This window comes from Gossypium hirsutum, chromosome D01 (assembly GCF_007990345.1).
Source record: "Gossypium hirsutum isolate 1008001.06 chromosome D01, Gossypium_hirsutum_v2.1, whole genome shotgun sequence".
NCBI classification, from domain to species: Eukaryota; Viridiplantae; Streptophyta; class Magnoliopsida; order Malvales; family Malvaceae; genus Gossypium; species Gossypium hirsutum.
Window position 1 is genome coordinate 105074 of NC_053437.1, and position 16424 is coordinate 121497.

The 16424-nt window shown below is 32.8% G+C and overlaps 4 protein-coding genes across 12 annotated transcripts; 1 reads left to right on the plus strand and 3 right to left on the minus strand.

The window, feature by feature from the left end:
• Window positions 1–1372: 1372 nt before the first annotated feature.
• Window positions 1373–5087, minus strand: LOC107928830 (uncharacterized). Its single transcript, XM_016860108.2, has 5 exons — window positions 4735–5087; window positions 4443–4613; window positions 2338–2649; window positions 2083–2251; window positions 1373–1584 (listed from the first exon to the last, which is right to left on the minus strand). Exons 1-5 carry the CDS (start codon window positions 5083–5085, stop codon window positions 1436–1438), a joined length of 1152 nt encoding a protein of 383 aa, XP_016715597.2. The 5' UTR covers window positions 5086–5087; the 3' UTR covers window positions 1373–1435.
• Window positions 5088–6628: 1541 nt separating this feature from the next.
• On the minus strand, window positions 6629–8144 carry LOC107928905 (E3 ubiquitin-protein ligase BOI). The gene is made up of 2 exons (XM_016860193.2): window positions 7640–8144; window positions 6629–7311 (listed from the first exon to the last, which is right to left on the minus strand). Exons 1-2 carry the CDS (start codon window positions 7814–7816, stop codon window positions 6835–6837), a joined length of 654 nt encoding a protein of 217 aa, XP_016715682.1. The 5' UTR covers window positions 7817–8144; the 3' UTR covers window positions 6629–6834.
• A 1043-nt stretch (window positions 8145–9187) lies between these two features.
• On the plus strand, window positions 9188–11710 carry LOC107928902 (WD-40 repeat-containing protein MSI3). The gene is made up of 6 exons (XM_016860189.2): window positions 9188–9652; window positions 9829–10155; window positions 10260–10403; window positions 10506–10630; window positions 10828–10923; window positions 11294–11710. The coding sequence occupies exons 1-6, from the start codon at window positions 9341–9343 to the stop codon at window positions 11520–11522; spliced, it is 1233 nt and encodes a 410-aa protein (XP_016715678.1). The 5' UTR covers window positions 9188–9340; the 3' UTR covers window positions 11523–11710.
• Window positions 11711–12131: 421 nt separating this feature from the next.
• LOC107928903 (basic leucine zipper 23) lies at window positions 12132–15210 on the minus strand. 9 transcript variants are annotated; one of them, XR_001692724.2, is made up of 5 exons: window positions 15042–15161; window positions 13651–14510; window positions 12926–13044; window positions 12482–12541; window positions 12132–12399 (listed from the first exon to the last, which is right to left on the minus strand). XR_001692724.2 is itself a non-coding variant. In XM_016860192.2 (3 exons), exons 2-3 carry the CDS (start codon window positions 14432–14434, stop codon window positions 13019–13021), a joined length of 798 nt encoding a protein of 265 aa, XP_016715681.1. In that variant the 5' UTR covers window positions 14435–14510; window positions 15042–15210; the 3' UTR covers window positions 12741–13018. The 9 variants fall into 9 exon arrangements, 3 of the variants coding, with proteins under 3 accessions (XP_016715681.1, XP_016715679.1, XP_040942526.1); XR_001692723.2 differs by having other exon boundaries at window positions 12132–12403; XR_005909131.1 differs by having other exon boundaries at window positions 12132–12403; window positions 12926–13032; window positions 15042–15160.
• Between the last annotated feature and the right edge of the window lie 1214 nt (window positions 15211–16424).

Genomic DNA, 16424 nt, shown 5'->3' on the forward strand with positions numbered 1-16424 from the left:
TAATAAAACCTACAAACTGAGACAAAAAAACCGATTGAATTATAGCTTGATTGACATGGGCATTGTAACAACAAAAGAAAGGTCTCTTGTTCCAAACCCTTTCAAGAAATAAAAGTAACAAGATGATTACAATAGATGTACAATATTACCATATTTAAATGATACCATCACCCAATTGGATTGAAGATGTTAATAACAAATCTGCCAAACAACATTTGTGTAACAGTTGGCAACTTTAAGGGCCAATCTGATAAAATAAAAGTCTAAGGACCAATATGAGAAACGTTGACAAGTTCAGGAGCCAATCATTATATTAAACCTTCTTTTTAATATTAACTTTGGCCCCATCAGTCCAAATTTAGATAAGAGGCGTAAAAGAATTGGGACAATATTTTAGCCCATTGAAATCTCAAATTAGTGGTTGGCCCAAAAGAATCAAAATGAGCAGTAAATAGTTAACTAATAGACTCAAATGACAATTTTCTTGGAGGTCCAATCCACTATGAAAAAAAGTTATTTCAAAAAAATATTTTTAAAAGAAAGCTTATATAACAACAAAATTAAGTCTTAGTTAAAATTTTGAAAATTATAAATTTTAAGATTTTTTTTTTTAGTCATAGAAGAAAAAATTGGTGTCATAACACCAATAGCATAAGTACCAAGTTGATCAAGAAACGTCACTGAAGGAGAATAATAGAAAACACTTTGCAGTGCTTGTCCCCAAGCCATCAATGCTAGGCTATTAACAAGTTTATTACCCTCCCTGTAAACATGTTGGATAACCATATCCCACTCATTCAAATAGTGTCGAGCTTTCCGAATTAAATTGATCTCTCCATCTTTAGCATCGCTGGTCAGCATGCTAACAACATCAATACTTCGCTGTCCACTCATCCAAGCAAGCATGAGTCCTTCAACCACACCCCACATCATCGCTTCCATATTGAACATGAGCCGTTGAGACTAGAAAACCCAACAACCCATTCTCTATTCCAAACCCATATATGACCCCCACAAGCAGACACAATAGTAAGACTTACTTTGTTTCAAAAAAAAAAAAATAGTAAGACTTACTTGTTTCAAAAAAAAAAAAATAGTAATAGACTTACAAGCATCATCAATTTTCAACTTGTACCATCCCGAATTAGGTTTCCTCCAACTAAGCCAATTTCACATTCCTCGAGCGGCTACTTATGATATTGTTATTAGCATTCTCCATCGCACCAATACATTGTTGCTGCAGTTGCATACTCCTTTGCAATACCGATTCAAGCTCCACAAAATTACCATAAAAAATGAATATTCTATTCATTCGCTACCATAGGTTCCAACATAATCCTCCAAAGAGGATATCACAACCAAAACTATCTCGAGCAACGTAACTAGGATTAGAAAGATTCACGTTCATCCATCAGGAATCTGCTTTGTCATGAATTCAACAAGTTTCTCCTCTCAAACCAATTGCTTCCAAATGACCGATGCTACAATACATCCATGAAGCCACATGGTCCAAAGTTTCATCCTCAACTTCGCACACTTCACACCTCGCATCGATAGTCATATGCCTTCTCTTCCTTTCATTGTCTGTTAACAATTTACCCAAGCACATTAACCATAGAAAAACTCGAATTCTTTGGGCCCTCTAATCGTATGATACTGTTATTATTTTATTAATTTTATATATACAAATAAGTTGGTGAGATAAACTCAATTAGCGTATTAATATATGTACTAATGATAGAGTTTTAATTTCCTTTTAGAAGAAATTAACATTTAATCGTAAGGTAAAATATAAAAGTGCTTTCAAGTTTTTTTTAGCACTTATGCATATTAGTAAAGAAAAGAAATCATTATAATGTTAACTTTTAATATGTATATATAAACAAACAATGTCACTTTCAAAAAATAAATAAATAAATAAACAATGTCAAATTGAAAAACCAAAATACCCAACTAAACCTAAAAAAAAACCCTAGAAAATTACCCTAATAATAATAACCAAAGCTTTAGGCGAAAACCGAATATGAGATTACTATTAAAATATCAGCAGTTTGATTTTGAATATGCAATGCATTCCCTAACTGAAAGCCCAGGCGTTCTCCCTCCTTATCTCTTCTTCTTCTTCGGGGGTGAAATCATTCTCTATGTTGAAGGTTTTTCGAATCTCCTCCGGCGACTTCCCCTTTATCATGTCCGCCACCGTTTGGCACATCAAACCCAACAGGCTCTTTATATTCAAAAAGTTAGCCGCCTGAAATCCAATTTTCAACTTAAAAAATTCAAGATCGTTTAAGAAGCACGATAATGACAGAATCGTAAATAGAGAAAGAAACTAACCAATGTGAGATAAAAGAGGGTGTTCTGGTCAACTTTGGCGAAATTGGCATCCCAATCTTTAAATTTAGTAGGCAATTCATCGTCCCTATCATCGACGTGCTTGGTGCAAAACTCGAGGACCTTGGCTAAGGTGTTACCGGTTACGCCGGGGGTAGGGATTTCGCCGTCGGCGCAGTCGTCTTCGATCATGTTCTTGATAGTCTGTGATTTAAGCGCCACCGCTTCGTCCACCACGAAAATCACTCCGTCGGAGCTCTTCAATGTAACCTTCTTGGAAGTCGACGACGCCATTGTTGGTGGTTGAAGAAAACCCTAATCCAAACAGAGAGCGAAAATATGATGCTTAAGATTACTAATAACGACTGAGGGAAAGTTTATGCAAAGAGTTAGGGAAACTCGTATGGTATTTATAGAAGGATTTAGCGTACGTACGTACGTACTGAATTGAACCTAATTCTACTCACACTAGGATTTTACAATGAATAAAATAAAATAAGTGCATGTAAATTCTAGTAAATATAAAACTCTCAATTTGGGCCTATAAAACTAACTAATTAAATTATAATATTAATATTAATATTCAAATCATGACTGAATTTTTGTATTATTTTAACATTAATATTTTTAAAATTAAATAACATTAATATAATTTATTCTAAATTAGTTAAATACATTTAACAATGCTTTGTAAATTACTTGCCTTTTCAATTAATTAATGATTTTTTCAAAATTTATTAAAAAATTAATTTATACAACTGCCCCATATATTACATAAAAACACACACTAATATAGTAAAAAATTTATTTGAATATTATGCATGTAAAAACGATCGGATTATTATATTGTACATATTCAATTGTTTTACTAACAATTGGCAATTAGTATTTTGCATGCTTTGCTTTACGCATTTCCCTATCGATACGATAGAATATAATCAACACAATTATATTTATAAATTTAAAAATTGAATTATTAAAATATTAATTGTATAAATTATTAAACTATTTATATGGCTAGCTAGGACTCTGCTCTCTAAAATAGAAAATTTTTTATTTAGGCCCTTTAAATTTTTAAAAAATTTAAATTAATAAAGATATAATTGTACTTTGACCCCCAAAAAATGATAAAAATTAATTTAATCCTTTAAAAATTATAAAAATATAAGTTATTCAAATGGTTAAATTTTATTTTTACTATCGTAAAAATTAAAATTTAATTTTAACCCCTAAATAAATTTAATGTAAATAATTTGAAAGGTACACTTATTTTTTTTATTTTAATATCTCACAAACCAATGAGTTATTCTAGTAAATATAAAACTCTCAATTTGGGCCTAAATAAATTTAATATATTTTTAAATTTTAGAGTTAAGACTAAATTGATAGATTTTGTAAACATTATTGAGGACAAATTTTATTAAACTCTTTAGAATTAGAACTAGAATGAGCTAAATTTGTTGAAATATTTTACATTTAGGATCAAATTGATAAAATGTCTAAACATTAGAAGTCTAATTTTATTATTAGGCCAATAAAAAAAGGCCACATCAATTAAGAGTGATTAAATTATTTAATTTTAAAAATTTTTGCGATTAAATTAAAAAAATTAATAGTTAGATAATTAAAATAGAATAAAAATCATAATTAAGTTACTATTTTTATAATTTATTCATAATAAAATAATTTTCAGCGGACAAAAATGTAATGGACTAATATTTGAGAAGCATGCTTAAAATGTATTTCTGATGACAAAAATATTTAATTTAACATTGTTTTTAGTATTAAAAAAAAGTGTTTTAATACATTATAAAAAATGTTATCATATTTGTGTTTGTATATAAAAAAATACATTAACCAATGTCACACTCACGAAAATAATAAAAGCATTAAATTGAAGAAAAAAAATACTCTAATAATCCAGAAAATACTAAACCCTGAAAATATAACGAAAATAAAAATAAAATAAAAACCAATAATTTAACTGGATTTTCCCTAAACTTCATAACCTACTGGAAAAACACCGCCGCCGGCCCCCAAAAAAGAAAAAAAAGATCGACAATCCTATCGTAATATCGACACTTTGATTTGAATGCATGCAATCCCTAATCGAAAGCCCAGGCGTTCTCCCTCCTTATCTCTTCTTCTTCTTCAGGGGTGAAATCGTTCTTTATGTTGAAGGTTTTCCGAATTTCCACCGGCGACTTTCCCTTCATCATGTTCGCCACCGTTTTGCACGTCAAATCCAACAAGCTCTTTATTTCCAAAAAGTTAGCCGCCTGAAATCCAATTTTCAATTTCAAAAAATTATTATTATCATTCACGATTTCAGAATCGCTTAAGAATCACAACAATGGCAGAATCATAAACAAGAAAAAAAAAACGAGAGAAAAAACAGACCAATATGAGATCAAAGAGGGTGTTCTGGTCAACTTTGACGAAATCAGCTTCCCAATCTTCAAATTCAGTATTCACCACACCGTACTTAACATCGACGTGCTTGTTGCAATACTCGAGGACCTTGGCTAAGATCTTACCGGTGACGATGGGGATAGGGATTTCGCCGTCGGCGCAGTCATCTTCGATCATGCACTTGATAGGTTGCAATTTAAGCGCCACCGCTTCGTCCACCTCGAAAGTCTCTCCGTCGGAGCTCTTCACTATAATCTTCTTGGAAGTCGACGCCATTGTTGTTGGTTGAAGAAACCCTAATCCAAACAGTGATCGCGAAAATCGAAGGCTTAAGATCATAAAAAAGTGAGGGAAACTCGTAAGGTATTTATAGATGGATAACTATTAGCATACGTCATTGAATTTGAATAGTATAATAAAATAACTTCTAGTTGGATTTCACATGATTTGAAATTCTATATCATACCTTTAATTAATTAATACTTATAATTATATTGGTTAAAATTGTTCCACAATTGTTAGTAAAATAACACTAATATAAATTTTTTTATATTAATTACAAGAACAGTAACAATATTAATATATATATAACTGGAAAATAGAAAACAAAATATTATACTGGTATTTGAGGCCTGTTTAGACAATCTCCTTAAGATAGATTTGGCCGCTCTTTTGGCTGCTAGAGAAACGTCGGTTGACTATCTCCCAGAATATAACAACACGATGAATACAGTAGTAGCACGGCTGCAATGATCAATGAACAGTGACCTTACTTTCGTCCATCACTGGAAAACATATTGAATAATATGCAGGAAAAGATGTCTCGAAAAAATTAGAAAATATTTTTATTTAATAAAACCATCATATAATGAGTTAAAGAGCAAAATTTTCAAGAAAAATTAAAGTTAATCTCTATTAATTATGTTTAAATATTTAGATCAATTAATGACATTATAAAAGTAGAGGCTCACTATTGTTGTGGTGTGGTATTGATTCTATATATGTTTGATTTTTGTTGCTATGTGATCACTTATTTTGCTGCTGTAAACCGATTTTTGTTAGGATTGGTGCAACGCTAGATATGGATTAGAAGTTGTGTTAGTTGCTATAAGCTTGATTGGGGTTCAATTTTTGTGAAATGGTACTTCGTGGTTGTCGTGAGTTTGTCTTATGAAGATCCTATTGATGTCGTGAGGTTCTTATTGTTAGTTTTTCTAGTTCTTGTGAAATGGTCTTTTGGTGGCTGTCGTGAGGTTTTTATTGTTGTTATTGCTGCTAGTATTTATTCGATTTTAGGTGCTCTTTTTGCCCAAATCTGAATGATCCTAAGATATTGAACACTCTATGTAGTGGACTATGTTGATTATTGAATGATCAAAACTTCTTTGTTTTTTTTTAAAACATTGTAAAAATAGGGAGTCAAAATATATGATTAGGGGCTAAATCTCAATTTAAATATGGTAGAAGAATCAACATCATAATCTTACAAAAAGGAAATCTTGATAAAGTGTTTCATATAAGAATCTGGATATCTTGTAAAACAATTGGATTATATATATTGCAAATATTCAATTATTTTACCAATTTGATAATTATTATTGGGATAAATTTCAAAATTACATATTAACTTTGGTTTGATGTGTAATTTATACGTGAACTTTGATTCACTACAATTTTATACATAAAATTTTAATTTCATCCAATTCTCACAAATAATTTATATAATTATTAATATAGCATCATTTTATGTGTATAATCACACTAAATCAAACTTTTGTGTATAATTACAATAAATTAAAATTTTATATATAAAATTGTATAAAATTACATATTAAACTAAAACTCATATATAAATTTGTAATTTATCCCAAAATAATTTCCATGACATCTGAAATTATATATATATATATATATTCATTGTCATCTTGTTGTAAATTTCTGTCTATTTCATAGTTCTTTTGCTTCTTAAACTCTAGGGACTACCTAAAAAACAAGACCAAAAAACAAATCAACATTGATTGTTGTAACTTGAGTTCACCCCTCATGGGAAACTTTTTTCCTTTTTCCCCGGGAAATTCTTCTGTTTGACTAAGAAACCAACGCCTCTATGCTAGCTTTCTTTGCTGTTTTACAAACAGGACAAGAATCAAGCAAGGCTTCACAATTCTTACATGAACAAAGATGTCTGCAAGGAAGGAACAAAACACAACTACTCCGACTATTACAACATTTGCAAACCATTCTTGTATCCTTATCTTCACAACATGATTCTGCATCGTCGACTCCATTGATGAAACAACGCGAAGCTCGATCCTTTAACACTTCAAGCTTGTTGTTCAAACACATAGCCATTGCTTCCTTTTCATAAGCCACTTTTTTCCATCCTTGGTTATCCATCTCTAGTTTCTTCAACAGATTTTGTAATTCTATTAATTTGTTTTTTGCTTTTTGTATCTCCTCGTCTTTTTGATTCAGTAAAATCAATGCCCTCGATTCTATTTTGTTTAAAAACATAGTAATTTGCTGGTTTCTTTGTTGTTCCAGCAACAATCGCAATCTCTCATTCTGAATAACAAGAAACAAGAAAATCATAAAAGAAAAACCGACAATGAAGATCTAAAATCATCTTTTAGTTTCTTTCAATTTCAATTCAAAAAACCAGAATAATAATAAATTTAACTCTTGATATTTACATATATTATCAATTTAGTCTTAATTTTAAAAGATTTAATAAATTTAAATTTTAACATTTACTCATTTACACAAATTTTACATATTAAATTTGTTAATTTAATACCAAATTGAAAGATTATATAAACTTTGATGATTACATTTGTTATTATACCAATTGAAATGTCAATTGAAAAGGTGTTTTTACTTTCTTTTTTTTTACCTGTGATATGATGAACTGATCAATCTCATGTCGCTGCTGCAACTGTTGCTGTTGATGATCAAAACGGAATTGATTAAACGCGCCACTTCCAAGGCCACCATTGTCGCCGCTGCCGCTACCACCACCACCACCAAAGCAAACATTGTCAGAATAGAACTGAGCTTCTTGTATGGCCATTCTTTTCCAATCAACAAACAAAACTCCCTCAAAAATCAAACCAAGAATTCAAATCAAACTCTCTTTTTTTCTTCTCAAAATCAGATAAAAAACTCAGATATTTTTATCATTTTTTTCTCACTTGGATCAAAGAAAACTCTTTTTTGAACAAAAAGGAAGTGAAAAGGGTGATGAAGTCAAAGATATGAAGATGAATATATATACACGAAATTTGAATGCACAATGTATTAAAGTAACTGAAAAAAATACATAAAAGGAAAGACAGAGAAAAAGACAGGCTACTAATTGCTCATAGAAATGTCAAATATGTCAGTTTAAGTCACAATTGAAAAGCCTGAAGAAAAGGATTTATTATAACAACTCCTGCCAAGTCACATTTCAACTTTTATTTATATATAGCAATTATTTATATGGAATCCAGTGGTGCTTAATTAACATTACCAAAACAACTCACAAACTGTTGTGTTTTACTTTTTAGGTAAAACATAAAATGATACCCACGTGTTTGTTTCTAAAGTTGTCCAAGGTCGGGCTGGTGTCTAATAAAAATTTAGACTCAATTCATATTCTCTGAGTCATCTCAAAAAATATTCTAAAAATTTATTCAAACTTAACCTGAATAAAAATATCAAAACTCGTTTTAATCTACCTGTATTAAATTTTTTACGCCCTCAATGTCGATGTATCATAATAACTAGTATTATAATTAAACTACTTGTTAAATTTAGTGTCATTAGTCAATTTAATACAAAAAAAATATGATCTAAAAATAATCTTTTAAGAAAATAATAAAATATTTAAACAATGATGTTTTTGTCTTTCACCGTCTTTATACTTAAATAAAACAATTAAAAACCAAATAATAGAGTTTGAATTCGAAACAATAGGAATCTACACAAATATTTTATCAATCCACCTCTGATTTTCTTTCACCCCATCTGCCATTGCGACATAATATATAGGTTAAAATATATCATAAGTTCTTGTAATTTTTATAAAATTTTAATTTAATCTCTCTATTTTCATATTTCAACACTTAAATGCAACTGTTAACACTTATTTTGTTAAATTCACGTTCATTATAACATCATTTTTTAGTTAGATGGATGGTGAGTATTTTCTCAATTTTAAAATGTCACACCAATAAATTTAAAAGTGTTAAAAATAGAAGAATAATTTTAAATTTTAAAAAGTAGAGGAACTAAAATCCTGGAAAATAAAAGTATAGGGACTAAATTTTAAATTTGTAAAGAGTTAGAGGGATATATGACATTTTTTAACCTAATAATATATTAGATCCCGACAGAGCCCACAAGGATCCAGCCCATTGTGGCTTCTAACATGGGACTTTGGGCTATCTATCTGTGCGTTCTTTCGTGCCTTTCAATGAAGGCTTAGCCCTCTCACGTTAAAACATAAATACATACACAAATTAAGAAAACAATCCAAAACCCTTATAGCTTCGCTTTGGTTGCTTTCAGTTTTGGCGGGAGGATAGAGGAGAGAGATCTCTGCGAATAATCCATGGCGGGCGATTCAGAGATGAACCCAGAGCAGGTAGAAGAAGAGTTCAGCGTATGGAAGAAGAACACCCCTTTCCTTTACGATCTCGTCATTTCTCACCCTCTCGAATGGCCTTCTTTGACTGTCCATTGGGTTCCTTCTTCTCCCACTCCTTACGGACCTGACCCTACTTTTAACGTTCACAAACTCGTCCTCGGAACTCACACCAGCGGCGGCGCCCCCGATTTTCTAATGATCGCCGACGCAGTTCTCCCCACTCTCGCCTCTGAATCCAATATCGCTGCTAAAAATGATGACCCAGTTATCCCTAAGGTTTGTTATTTTGTTTCAGTTTTTTAGGTTTTCATTTACTTAATTTCGTGGGCAGTCTCAGTCATCGTTGATATTTATTGAATTGTATCGTATTATAGTTCTTGTTTATGAGCAGTGTTCTTTGGCTACCAATTGTTTGATGAAATTACTAGCTGGAGTTTGTTTGCTGATGATAGGTTGAGATAACACAGAAAATGCGTGTTGATGGGGAAGTCAACAGGGCTAGATGTATGCCTCAAAACCCGGTTATTATCGGCGCAAAGACCAGTGGCTCCGACGTTTTCGTGTTTGATTATGCCAAGCAGGCTGCAGCTAAAGAGCAAGAGGGTGACTGTGTTGCTGATTTGAGGTTGAGGGGTCATGAAAAGGAAGGGTATGGATTATCATGGAGTCCATTTAAGGAGGGTTATCTTTTGAGTGGTTCACAAGACCATAAGATATGCCTTTGGGACTTGTCTTCTTGGCCTCAAGATAAGGTTCTTGATGCAACCCATGTTTATGAGGTATTTATAGGACTTTGCTCTTTTGTTTCATAGGAAATGCTCGGATTTTTTGACCTTGAAAACATTTATTACTTGATTGTGAGTATCTTTGAATGTACTTGTAGGCCCATGAGAGTGTGGTTGAAGATGTGTCATGGCATTTGAAGAATGAGAATATATTTGGTTCTTCTGGTGATGATTGTATGTTAATGATCTGGGACTTGCGCACCAACCAAACCGAACATCGTGTTAAAGCTCACGATAGAGAGGTGAATTAACAAATTTTACCCTAATATTACAGTCTTTGTGTAGTATTATGTTTCCATTTCCATTTGATCATCGGATAAGAAATGTTCGTTTTTTGGTCTCAGATCAATTATTTGTCGTTCAATCCTTATAATGAGTGGGTTCTGGCTACAGCATCGTCCGACTCCACCGTAGGTTTGTTTGATGTACGAAAGCTGACTGTACCTTTGCATGTTTTAAGCAGCCACAGGTGAGTTTACTGCCTCTTAGATCGATCCCTGTGTTTATATGCCAAAGCTAGTTACAATTCGATTCTATTTTTTCAGTATATGCAGTAATATAGTTCTAGCTGCATCCAAACTCCATTAGTAAAGAAATATTTTACTGCACAAATGGTGCTTGAAATCATTGAAATAGGTTTTGTAACCTCGGGTTTGTCTTTTACAGTGGAGAGGTCTTCCAGGTAGAATGGGATCCTAATCACGAGACAGTGCTGGCATCTTCTGGTGATGATAGGAGATTGATGATTTGGGACCTTAACAGGTAGTTCATGTTTGGATCGATACTAGGAATCTGTTAAAGGCTTTTATTTTGCCTGTCATATATCACTTATTATGCTTTCCCTTCGTTTTTGCTTCCAAACTTTTTGTGATCATTATGTTACTCGGACTTGGGTGTGAGTGTGAGTGTGAGATACAGAGTCTTTGTTAAACATGGATATGTTCGTACTTTCATGGTTCTTTTATGTATTTGGAGGAACCTTGGAGGTCCTATCCTCAACCATGCTCCCGAACTGCTCTGTTCTCATGGAATTCGATCATGTCCACCTTTAGCATTGTTTCATTCATAAACTTTCTCCTTCTCTGTGCTCTCCCTCAGGATCGATAATTGGCTTATTCTCAATGATTTGCAGGATTGGAGAAGAGCAATTAGAAATTGAATTAGATGCCGATGATGGCCCTCCCGAACTTCTCTTTTCTCATGGAGGCCATAAAGCTAAGATTTCAGATTTCTCGTGGAACAAAAATGAGCCATGGGTTATTTCTAGTGTAGCTGAAGACAACACACTTCAGGTGTGGCAATTGGCAGAGAGTATATATCGAGACGAGGATGACACTCAAACTGCCGAAGACCATCCATAGGCCATAGAAGTTGGATTTAGAGTTTTAAGGATATGACCTTTTTAAGTAAGATCATTGTGAGTTTATAATAATGTTTTGTATGTGAACAGCTTTAGGAGTCTTTTAACATGTAACTTAATATTTAAACCTTGTGCCTGCTGTTGAACTAAATTTGATGTAAAACTTAAGACACTGAAGTTTGGTTTCAACTTGATTGAGTTTTATCGCTGACCCTCTAACTTAAATTTAACTTGTATTATTGCGGATATATAAAAGGCTACGTTATATTAGTTGTCATTCGATTATGGTTTATTTCTCTTTTCTTATTTACCAAAATTTACCAAAAATGAAAAGTTACAAAATAATTTTTTAACTACTAGTAAATCTTTTTGTCACTCAGTTATTAACTGACTGAAAAATTATAAAGTAATATCTCAACTATTCAATTTTAACTTTTTTGTCACGAATTGGTTAATGTAAAAGTGAAAATACCCAAAAATTTTTGATAAATGAGTGACAAAAAAAAGATAGAATTGAATAGTTGGGTGGCTAATTAACCCATAACAAAAAAAAAATCCCTTTTAACAAAACAAAAGGACTTGTACCAGATTGCAATGAACAAGACACATCTAAAAGGAAATTCAAGATCAAGTACTCATTTTATCTTTGCCAACTAAACAGTTCAACCATCTTTTTTTCCAATTTGAGAGCCATATTTGTGGCAACTAACAAGCTCGAAGGCGGCTATTGTTAGGCACAGTTAGCAGTTACAGGAAAAAACTGTAACATTCAACGACTCCCTCACCGTTCTACAACTACGAGTTTTTCATCAGACATTCATTGATCAAAACCTCGGTTAAAAGATGGCACTTACCCTCTTTGAGCAGGCATCTCCGGCCTTCCTAAAACCAAAAACTTTGTAAGCTACCAATGTCAATCGCAAGCTAGGGGACTGCAGGGAGTGAAAACTTGAAACTCACCTGCTATGGGGGCTCACACCTCACAGTATTTGAAACATCATAGATATTCCACCTTAAATTCTGTAATTCAGCAATAAAAGAATTCATATAGCTCAGAAAGACGGAACTAGAACTCAACGAAACGAGGGCAAACTTCAATAACAGCAAAATGGTATAATGAAAAACACACTAATCCGCAAAAGCACCTATGAACTTTTTAAATTCATCGGCAAAGCATAGCATCATCAATCATAATTAGCTATAGATCTCATACATCGTAGGCAGGAAAAAGGGATAAGGAGATTTATTGAGTTTAGCTCCCAGACTCTACGAGCTATAATCCAGAAGTTTCCACTTTACAAGTTTGTCGTCTTTAAAACCATAAAACCATCTCAGATAAACCATAACTACGGAATTAACATGAAAGGGAAATGAAAATTGATAAAAATGAAAAAGCAATGCAACCTGAGGGAGGGTGATGGATCCAAAAGAAACCTGCTTGTTGGAAGACAAATATGTACCCCATAGAATATGGATAATGCTCGCCTCAACAGTTCTTTAACCTGCTGTAGCTGGACGAACACCTCCCAAGAAAATAAATATCAGTATCAAAGCCACAACATAATCAAAAACAGTGTTACACATTGCATGCAGCTATATTCCGTTTTTAAACAGTCATTGGTCAATACAGCTTATAATATTTGGAATATTGCATGAACAAGTTCAAATATCTGTTAAAAGGCCTCGCTTAGATTATAGCTCATACACCATAAAGACTTGAACACGTCCATGTCAACACCTAAATATACAAATAATGATCCGCGACTCGTGGTGGTTCTTAAATCTTATGTAAATCTTTTGCCATTCCTCTACTAATAATTCTAAACTCGAATGGTAGATGTGTACTAGATGATGATATATTCAAAACAATACTCAACTCTAGACACACAGGAGAAAAAACTACTTTCAGCAACCCTAACAAGGTACACGAAGCAAAAATCGAGCACGATATCTTCTCTAGAAGATTAAAATGTTGGATTGGAAATTCGAAGCATGAAAATAGTGAAGCAAATAACTAAAGCTGACATACTAGTTACAGAAGGTGATAGAATAAAGTTTGGATATATCATATCACACATTAACTTTCCAATATTTATCATATATTACGAGAAAGAACTCCTAAATTTTACCTTTTCTCCTTTTTGTGCCAGAAGAATTGCCATTGGACGCTGCACTTCCAACCCCACCTCCAGGAAGCTCCTTTGCTCCAGTGTTTTGACTTGCTAAGCATTGAATATCATCAAACTCACACCCATTAAATCCATGTCCGTCCAGCGCTGTGGCTTCTCCTGTATTACCTTCGACCTCGGGTTGAAGGCAATACATCTGATCATTGCATTGTATATTGCATGGATTCATCAAATAAGCACCAGGCAAATTCAAGGTGTTAACATTATTAGCTGTTGGTTTCTGATAAGGAAACGAACCAATCTCCCCTTCAATTCTTCCTCGAACATCCACAAGCAAACACTTAAGCCGTGCAATCTCAGCCTCCAATTGAGCTTGCCCTTGCAATCTCTTCAACAGCTGCTGGTTCAATGTCCTCAACCTGACAACCTCATCTTCCAACGAGGCTGCTCGTGCCTTAACCTTTTGCCTATACTTCCTAACAGCTTCTCGATTACCCAAAGATCGTTTCTTTGGTTTCTTCTCCCTAGAACCCTCTGTGTCATCAGCAGCAGCTTCATCTTCAGTTGAGGCAGGCACGATTTTGGTATGAACATGGAAACAGGTGTGTGTATGAGAATTATCAGGGCCAGGTGGGTTGCAAGTGTGTGTATGCGTACATGCATGAGAATCATTGAGTATTTCATTGAAAAAACTGTCCATCGAGCAACTGCTTGGAATATCACCCATGCTATTGCCACCAGAAAACACTTCGTGGTTTGAAAAATCGAGCTCCCCTTCGTCCATTACAACTAAAAATCCCCCCCAAAGAAAGGGAAACACTTAAATCTATTGAAGGAGAGACAAATTTACGATTTTGAACCTGAACCAAACAATAATTCACACCCAATTAGCAAGTAACAACACCAATATATATATAAATGGAAAAATCCTAATAATTTCTATATGCATACTTTATACAATATATATATATTCTTCAAAGCACCCATTACAAGATTAAGAGGAATTTTCAACTCAAAACAAATATCACCAATCATAATCAGCAAAAAGGAAGTAGACAAAAGAAAGCCTTTGTTTAAAAATATAAAAAAAACAGCAAGTTGAACAACCTGGGATGATCCGAACAATTCGATATAATTAAGGTTCAACAAGAAGCCAAAAGGACAATGAATCGAAAACGAGCATCGTAATCATAGATTCGACAAATCGGAAACCCTAGAAAATAATCAGCATCCCCTTTTATGCATTTTCCTTTGCTTTACAAAAAGATATAATGAAAATAACTACAAAGCTAAATAACAAAACGAAGAGAGTGGGGTTCTTTTTACTTTTAATATTGGTGAAAAAATGGAAAATTCATACAATTTTGAAAAGATTCCTAAAATGGACGTACCGGAAAAAAAAAGGAAGAAGAAATGGAGAGCTGAAAGTTGCAGAGATTCCCCTGTCTTTTTTTTCTGGGTCTGAAATTGTGGAGTCCTTGTTGCTCTTAATTTATACGTACTTGAGGGACTTAGTTATAAATTTAAAAAATTTATATTCAGTGAAATACTATGGTGTATCGTTGTTTATGAATTGGAAGGTGTAACTCAGGTTTGTTACCGTTTGATATTAAATTATCTTCCACGTGAATGATGATGATGGGGTTGTTTGTGGGCAACGAAAAATCGAAGGAACTTTGGGTCAATTGTGGAAAATTGGGGATTTTTGGGCCCTATATAATGTGAATGTTTAAAGTCTTTGGCCCCCACTCCCACTAATTTCACAAGTCATGTTTTTTTTAGTTCATTATACCTTAAATAAGATATCACAATAAAATTTCCCCCGATCAATATATTTTGGAGGTCTTTCTATTATATTTATATGGATATTCTCGAATTAATCTTTTTATTATTAAATAGATCAATTAAGTTTTCATACTGTTAAAAAAAATCAAATAATGCTAAAATGAAATAGAGCTAATATCTGTTATTTAAAAAATATCTTGAAAATTATTATTTTTTCAATTGTAATTCAATTCTAAATAAAAAATTCTCATTTATAAAATCATAAAAACTTTAAAAATAAATAAGAAACTAATTTCATCTCATGCAGTTATGCACTCTTCGAATAGGAATTCATTTTCTGAAAGATCCTAGCTTTCGTGCTTTGGTGAGTCTCCGAGATCCTTTCGACGACCTATCTTATGTTGAAGAGATATCTATATGATCCAATCGATTGCGTAAAGCCCGCGGTAGCAACGGAACCGAGAAAATTATACAAAAAAGATAGTTCTTTTTTTTCCTATTATATTAGTATTTTCTATTCTATTAGTATTAGATTAGTATTAGTTAGTGATCCCGCCTCCGTGAGTCATTTCTTCCATGATTAACTGTTGGCGCTAGTCCTAGTCCTACATTCCATTTGCCTCTGTGGACCAAAGAGAAAGGGAGCTCAGCGGGAAGAGGATTGTACCATGAAAGAAGCAAAGAGGTCAACCTCTTTCAAATATACAACATGAATTCTAACAATGCAATAGAGTTGGACTTTCATACAAATCCGAATGAATACTATTAACCATTTAAAAAGTCTACTACTATGCCAAATAAACTTTCACACTTATTAATGAAGTTTATGTAATTCTTTTTAAGAAATTAATTTAATTGAAAATTATTGCTGACAAAAAAGTTCTGACAAATAAATTATCGATTACTAAATTATCTCCTACCTTTTGAAATAATGAAACAATAGCTTTCCTTGGTGATGTGGGACTTGACACTTGAGCTAATTAAACAAG

Coding starts and splice junctions, on each gene's coding strand:
- LOC107928830 (XM_016860108.2), bottom strand. CDS start 5,085: ATGATCTTAAGCCTTCGATTTTCGCGATCACTGTTTGGATTAGGGTTT. Junction 2,252..2,337: donor CCCTCTTTTATCTCACATTG/GTTAGTTTCTTT, acceptor ATTGGATTTCAG/GCGGCTAACTTTTTGAATAT. Junction 1,585..2,082: donor GGAGAACGCCTGGGCTTTCA/GTTAGGGAATGC, acceptor AATTGTTAACAG/ACAATGAAAGGAAGAGAAGG.
- LOC107928905 (XM_016860193.2), bottom strand. CDS start 7,816: ATGGCCATACAAGAAGCTCAGTTCTATTCTGACAATGTTTGCTTTGGT. Junction 7,312..7,639: donor ATCAGTTCATCATATCACAG/GTAAAAAAAAAG, acceptor CTTGTTATTCAG/AATGAGAGATTGCGATTGTT.
- LOC107928902 (XM_016860189.2), top strand. CDS start 9,341: ATGGCGGGCGATTCAGAGATGAACCCAGAGCAGGTAGAAGAAGAGTTC. Junction 10,156..10,259: donor ATGCAACCCATGTTTATGAG/GTATTTATAGGA, acceptor ATGTACTTGTAG/GCCCATGAGAGTGTGGTTGA. Junction 10,404..10,505: donor TTAAAGCTCACGATAGAGAG/GTGAATTAACAA, acceptor TTTTGGTCTCAG/ATCAATTATTTGTCGTTCAA.
- LOC107928903 (XM_016860190.2), bottom strand. CDS start 14,434: ATGGACGAAGGGGAGCTCGATTTTTCAAACCACGAAGTGTTTTCTGGT. Junction 13,045..13,650: donor TGGCACAAAAAGGAGAAAAG/GTAAAATTTAGG, acceptor TTTTCTTGGGAG/GTGTTCGTCCAGCTACAGCA.